The sequence below is a fragment of the Epinephelus moara genome, chromosome 6 (genome assembly GCF_006386435.1).
Source record: "Epinephelus moara isolate mb chromosome 6, YSFRI_EMoa_1.0, whole genome shotgun sequence".
NCBI classification, from domain to species: domain Eukaryota; kingdom Metazoa; phylum Chordata; class Actinopteri; order Perciformes; family Serranidae; genus Epinephelus; species Epinephelus moara.
Window position 1 is genome coordinate 16,495,299 of NC_065511.1, and position 7,512 is coordinate 16,502,810.

General features: G+C 39.3%; 1 protein-coding gene across 2 annotated transcripts; it reads right to left on the reverse strand.

The window, feature by feature from the left end:
* Positions 1 to 1,250: 1,250 nt before the first annotated feature.
* On the reverse strand, positions 1,251 to 6,649 carry LOC126391702 (eomesodermin-like). 2 transcript variants are annotated; one of them, XM_050046606.1, is made up of 7 exons: positions 6,446 to 6,649; positions 4,450 to 5,113; positions 4,151 to 4,305; positions 3,701 to 3,822; positions 3,077 to 3,235; positions 2,756 to 2,817; positions 1,251 to 2,522 (listed from the first exon to the last, which is right to left on the reverse strand). In XM_050046606.1, the coding sequence occupies exons 2-7, from the start codon at positions 4,971 to 4,973 to the stop codon at positions 1,739 to 1,741; spliced, it is 1,806 nt and encodes a 601-aa protein (XP_049902563.1). In that variant the 5' UTR covers positions 4,974 to 5,113; positions 6,446 to 6,649; the 3' UTR covers positions 1,251 to 1,738. The 2 variants fall into 2 exon arrangements, with proteins under 2 accessions (XP_049902563.1, XP_049902561.1); XM_050046604.1 differs by having other exon boundaries at positions 1,251 to 2,570.
* Between the last annotated feature and the right edge of the window lie 863 nt (positions 6,650 to 7,512).

Consider the following 7,512-nt stretch of genomic DNA (forward strand, 5'->3'; position numbering starts at 1 on the left):
ACCTGTGTGTCAAATCTACAGGTTCCCATGGCCAGGAAAGAAATGTGATCCATCAAAATAGTCTGCACAGCAGGCCCACAGCAACACTTCTTCATCTATTCTGGCACTGTGCCCATACTAAAAGGCTTTGGAGAGAGTTGAGTGGATTTGTTATTGATAACATTGACTGTGATTTCACTTTTTTCCTAGAGACTATTATGTTCTGTTTCAATAAATGTAATGGCAATAAACTCAAACGACAATTTATTATTAACCTAATCAATATTTTGGCAAAATCCACAAACTCCAATTTTAATAGATGTAACTCCTCATTTATTACATTTGGAAATTAAACCAAGCAATACATTAAAAAAAAACATTTTCTCCTCCAAAAACAAGACGGATATTTAGACTATGAATCTGTGGGCCTCTTTTAATGTATTTGTATGAATGAATATTGTCATCTGGCTGTGTAGTTGTATATGTATATGTATACTGTCCCCTGGCATCTATGTTCCTGTTTGCTTAATTTATTATAACTGATTGGTATCACTTATGTAAGTTATTTTTTATATGTTTGTATATGTTTAATTGATAACTAACTAAATAAAAAAGGAGAAAGGGTCCAGCTCTTCACTTTTTGGCTTTCATGGTCCAACCATGGGATAAAATGGAAGTGTAATTAAACCTTAAGTCACATGAGGTCAGTATCCACTCAACTCAACAGGCTGCTGTAGTCATTCGTTTAACTGTGAGTGCAATAAAATTCCACTAGAGTGCGACAGAGTCCACAGAAACAAATGGCGCTTTTGGATGGGCAGGAAGTTGTGTTTTATTTGCTTTCTGTCCCCTGAGCAGCCCAGTCTTAACATGACATTAATCGGTTTTGGCGTTGCACTTATAGTAGCCTTTATTAATTAAATGTAAAGTCTTAAAGGTGGGTCAGCTGATTTTAAGGTACTTCATCCTCCATCACATTCCTATATGTGGTGGTTCTTATATGCAATGAACCAATTAAATTGTAAAGCCTATGAGCATCAGACATGACCCTGCTGGTAATTACAGTCAATCATTAACTGCTACATTCATATATCAAAAACAAATTTATATATTAAATGTAAACAGTAGCTCATCATATGTAAGGTAAACAGGGACAGAGGTGTCGTAACTTGAAATGACCACCCAGATATTCAATAGAACACATATGCCTTTTATTATCAAATATTTGAACATTGCAATGAAGGTATATACAGCATATTATCATAACATTTATGAGTGCACCAATTTCATATCAACAGGCCTTCAATAAATAATCTGTAAACACATAACCTCAGTGTAAAGGCAGATACAGTAATGTATGCACAATGAAACATACAGAACACTGCTTTTAAAAAAAAAAAAGTGGAGCAACTTAAACAAATGCTTTGGCATTTTCAAAATTTCAGATACAGTTACATAAAAAGGGTGGTGGAATAAATAAATATTCCAGGAAAATAGATGGATTGAAGACAGAAATTATGACAACATCTCAGGATGCTGATGTTTATTGTGTCTTACATGCCCCCTGACCTTTAATGTCATTATTATTTTATTATTTGTGTCTTTTATAGTTCCTGTGTCATCACAAAAGGAAAAAATATACTACCACATTTATCACCACCAAGACAAAATCAGGGTGTACACATGACAAAAAAGCAAACTTTTTATTCATGGTGGCAGGTGAAGAACAACCAAAATGGCAAAAAGAGAAACAAAGCATTCAAGGGTTTGTGTAAAAGGAATAGTAAGCTGCCATGCCTTTGGATGAGGGGGCTTCTTTGCTATAGGAGCTGTCAGTGGTGGCAGAGGCCAAGTCCTCACACTTGATGTCAGAGGGTGAGTCCTCTGTGCTGGGACCATTGAGAGACAAACGCCTTCGTTTGCAGGCCGTGGAATAAGAATCAGCCTTGTCTAGGGACAGAGCTGATGGCTGTGTCTCTGTCCAGGAAGAGATCAGGCTTCCACTGCCGACCACCTCTTCTTCTATTTGTGCTTTAACTTTGTTTGAGTCTTCTGGGAAACCAGCAGTGGGACTGGGCCTGGGAGACCAAGGCAGGCTGGGAGTAACCTTTCTCTGGTATGGTGCTCTGGACCCCCACCCTGCAGACATGGTGGTGAAAGGAGAGTCTGGGTAGTAGCTGAGAGCGTGAGATGTTGGCATGGACAGGGATTTGATACCATAAGGTAGGAGGGAGCTTGAGTATTCCCCTTCATAGGGTGTCAGATCTAGTTTGTTGCTGGTGCTAGTGCCGTTTCCCCCTTGCTGCATGGAGGTGACAAACCACCTCTGTGAAGCTCCGTCTTCTGTCTGAGGTGAGAGGAGGCTGTTAGTCTGCGGCACTGCTCTCTCGCTGTTGTAGAAACGATTCTGGGGAAGGTTGTTGACAAATTGGTCCTGAAAGAGGGGCTGCATGGCGTAGCGGGCCCCGGGGACAATCTGGTGGGCACGGGGAGAGTCAGTCGGAGAGGGGGTTAGGCGGTCATTCTCTGGAGCTGTGTACATCCTGGAAAATACAGGTACATATGAACTTGACGTCAAGGAAGGGCAGTATCTGGGTGAAAAAAAATCATGGTGAAAACATGTTTCAAACTGAGTTAGCACATGCATATGAAACAACACATCCTAAATTGAGACACATTGAGACAGCTGATGTACTAAAACATAATTCAATGTATATCTGTATTATTTATGCACTTAACTGGTGAGCAATGCATGGCAATGAAGTAAAATACTCACGAATCATAATTATCTCGGAATCCTTTGGCAAAAGGGTTGTGATCAATTTTCAGCTGTGTAATCTAAAACAAAGGAAAATGAAAGAGCTTCATATTAATATGTGAAGATAAAGAGAGAACAAATATAAAGAAGCATCATGAAGTTACCCATGCATATCAAACTTTACAAGGAAATAGCAGATAGAGTAAAATTAGAAATTGCTACTTCATTCTTACACACCAGGGGTATTGGTCTGAGTGTATAATCATAAAAACAGTGCTCAGCTCAAAAGCCATATTATAGAAGAGACAGAAAGAGGAAGGTTTCATGTTTCATGCTTACATCAGTGTTCTGGTAGGCAGTCACAGCTATGTATTGGGTCTCTGGAAATGTGAAGCTCTGAGTCTTAAGGTCATTGTTAATGTCCTCCACACCATCCTCAGTCACCTCAACGATGTGCAGCCTGGGCTGGTACTTATGCAGCGATTGCAGGACAATCATCTGCATATGAAGATCACAAGATCGTTAAATCACTACAATTACTACAATTTGTGCAAATAAATAAAAACAAAATGAATAAAAAATAAGTTTTAAGAAGTAAAGCGATTTCCTTTCAAAGTGAGTAAAATATGAGTAAAATATGAGTAAAATATGTTTATTTTATTCTTTATATATATATATATATATATATATATATATATATATATATATATATATATATATATATATAAATGTTTTAAAAGATTTACGTAAAAACTATGACTGGTGCGCTTTAACCTTGTCTATACGCATTATTTATTGGGGTAGTTATTTTACTGCTGGCTATATTAGAAATACATAGCGATTCTGAAACAATTTATGACACTTAAATGCAAAAAAAAAAATGTTACTAATGCAATTTATTTAAATCTTCGCCGACTGTTAAAGATGTTAGTTCAGGCTTAATAATTTATTAGTTTAACATACCTGTGAAGTATTGTGATTGGTTCCTTTGTTGTTCGTGAGTTTCAGTTTGCTGAAGGAGATTTCTTGTCTCATCCAGTGGGCCCCTGTATTTGGAGACTCTGGGTGGATGTAGACTTTGTTCCCTGAAATAAAATTAAAAATATATTTTTTTCAATATCAAACTGCAGGAGCTAAAATCAAGTAAACCATTTAGTAATCTATGCATTGAAAACAAAAACAAATGGCACATCTAAATTTCTAAGGGTATAGTTTTAAGACTTCAAAAACAAGCCTTATTTTTACAAAAAATGTTTTATTCTTGCAAATAGAAAATCTTACCATTGTAAATTTCAGTTATATTCATTTTTAATCGACGGGATATGGTTACCCCTTCAATTTTAATCCCTACATCGACTCAGCATCCATCAAAATGAAAAGTTAAAATTGTCAAATATCGATTAGTCTCAGTACCTTGGCTGCTGTTGTCCGCCTTCCCACAGGTGACCCATTTGCCACCTTGAAATCTCCAGTGGTTTGGATCTGCCAGCACCACCTCCACAAACACGTTGTAGTGCGCTGTCAGGTTGAGACCAGCGATGTTAAAACTGAGGAACGGGAACATCCTTCTACAAACACAAAATAAAATCAAAATGATTATAGACGGCATTGAAAGAGCCTATTACAGAACAATGAAAAAAAATTAAATGAAAAATATATATATATGAAAATCACAATAACTGTGTCTGGGTGAAGTATCCTCTCCATCTCACCTGCCCTGCTTGGTGATGATCATCTCGGTCTGGTGCCGGTGGAACTTGAGCCACAGCGGCCGGTTGCACAGGTACACCTGGGCCCTCATCCCCGGGCCGGTGGTGGGTAGAGTTATGTTGCTGAGAGCCGACCCTGAGCTTGTGTAGGGCGGATATATACAGCCGGGGCTCTGGCCGAGCTGGTAAGCCGGGCTGAAGTGACCGCGGCCAGTGGTGGAGGGAGGAAACCCCGCGGGAGGCAACACGGAGCCCAGGTGTAGAGATGACGGGTACCTGCTGGCGCTGGACGGGGTGTAAACCGTCCCACTGGGGGTGTAAGGGATAAAAGAGCAGGGGTTCGGTGTGTCTGGGCTTTGTTTAGAAACCGCAGGAGGGATGTAGTACCGGTCAACACCCATCCCGTGCTCCGTGTACCTGCTGCCGGCTGTCGGGTCGTCTCCATCCACAGCCGGAGACTTGCGCCTCTCATCCGCTGCGTCCTTGGTAGCAGTGAATGTACTGCTCTCCCCCTCACCGCCGAGCATGACTGCTTCTCTGGTCTCTGCTCACAGTGCTTGATTTCCTTCTTTGATCTCAGTTGCTCTTTTTCGGGGGTCTTCTTCCCCCTCAGGAGGACAGTTTTATGCCAGGTGTCTTCTGGGATAAACTTCTTCTACACTGAAGCCTGAGATAAAGAGACAGAAACAACTTATAGTGAAGATCAGCCCAGAGTACAGGCTGCATCTGTAGTCAGTGGGCTACCTGATTCACCATCACTTAAAAGGCCTGAAACCAAGTGCCAAGTGGCAACTTGCACGTATACGCAAACACAGTGAGATGGTGGTGGAAAATGAAATGTTAAAAAAAACAAAGCAAATTGTGGTGGGCGTACCAAAGTGTGTCTGTGGAGTGTATTAAACGTGGACTGCTGAATTAAAAAAAAAAAAAACAGTGACTTTTCCTGCAACATAAAAATAATTCTTTGCAATAGGTGTTCCTGCCCCTCTCTTTGCCCTAATAATTTTCTCTGTTTTAAGATAATGTTTAGGGGAAATATTGGCCTATATTCAATTCAGTGTAATAAAATAAGGCACTGTGTTTGTATCTATTTTTTTAAAATATAAAATTCATGAGCAGATGCTAGAAACGCCACGAGACTAAGGTCAATAGTTCACATACAAACATAAGAAAACTGTAATATAGCTGACCTGAATCGATTAGAAATAAATTAGGTGAAGTGTTGACTTCACTTTATTTGGATACCTTAATATTGGAGGCAATCAGCCTGGAGGTGAGAGCCAATTTCTTGTAAATCATATGACAAACTTTAAGTAGAGCACATATTTTTGGGGCGGTAGTTTCGTGGTGTAAACCTGAAGTGAAAGCTCACCCACGAGTCTTGATATTCGTGGCATATTTTGGGATAATCTGATGGAAACCGCAATTTTTTCGGTGGAAACAAATAGTGCTATTTTTGCTTTATAACAGGTCTGTGGAAAACGAAACCCGAAATGTTATTATGATAGCAGTGCATTTGTTTTAACAGATATTTATTTATGGAGGAAAAATTAAAAAAAAACATGTTACTTTATGAGAAATAAACGGGGTGCTGTTAATCCTATATTATTATTCAGAGTTAATGAATTTGCATTCATTCGATTCTGATGCGGCTCTGTGTCCCACCGGGATACCCGACGTGAAAAAGGGAAATAGCCAATTATTTTTCCGTTTGAAGAAACCTGTGATGTTTCTCAGATCAGACAGATCGATGTTAGAAACGACAACAAATAAATGTAAACGATCCTGTCCAACAAAATAATAATGATAATAAAAAATAAATCTGCTTATAAAATGAATAAATGGGGCTTAAATTATTCCAAAGGCTAGATTCATTTTTTGGGAGACGATGTTTTAATTTCTTATTTATTACAATAATAAATGAAACATATGTTTTATATGGCAATGACATAAAAACCTCACATTCATATATAAACATATATCTAAAATATAAACTTACCAAGCGATTTTCCTCCTGTTTCCGTTTAAAAGTCAAATTCAAGACGCCAGAAAAAATCTTAAGCAAAATCAGCGCGCAAAATAACCTGCGGAACTGAGCCCACACTAGCAGGACATCATGTTGTGTTTCTGGTTGAGGAGGGAGTAAAAAGTATAGCCTGAGCCATGTGGAGGAGGACTGATCAGCACGGAGAGGCGCACTCCCGCTTTCACCGCTGCTCTCTCAGTGTGGCCATGACGCACAGATAGCAGCCTATTATCAGATTCTCTTCTGATCTCCAGGGGAGGGGCAGGGGATCCTCAACATCAACGCCAAGGTGTATAAAGAGCGAGGCTGCTCCACGATCCAGCCGTGAATTGTTTCCATCTCATCATCCTCACAAAGACATCACCAGAATAACATTCCCACCAGGGCTGAGAGTGCGTCTGAGGGGGGTCAATAGTGCAGAGTTTATGGTGATTGTCATCCCCAGAACACTGATGTCTACAACTCAATAAGCTTCCTATCTGAACAGAAAAAGAAAAGGATATTTATGTTCAGATTTCTGAGAGGTGGCGCTGGCCACAAGACTAGTCAACTTTTTAAAACTTTTAGCACATTCACAAAATTTAGCCCCCAAAATGCATAAAATCAACAATATGAAAGTTGCTGCTAATTTCAATTTCGAGGTATCTCGGAGAGATGGAGACTCAGCTATTGTGATGCTTTACCTACAATAACATGTTGTACAAAATGTGTCAGACTGTGAAATGAGAACTTGGAGAGTAAATGTACCTTGCTGACAATAAGACGTAAAATATAAAAATAATAAACACAATTCTGTAATTTCCTGTCAATAGCTGCACAGACGGAACCTGTCATGATTGAAACTCAGCTGTGTCAGTCTTTGTGGTTTAGTGGCTAAAGACCACTACAGATATACAAATCATTAGGATCCCCCCTATAGCAATGATAATGAGGCTGAAGAGTGAAGAGCCCCAATCAGAAGAGCAGCCAAGGCATGAAAAGGAACAGTCATAAGAGATTTACATTGCTACTCTCTGATTTTGCTATATTTAGGGTAAAAA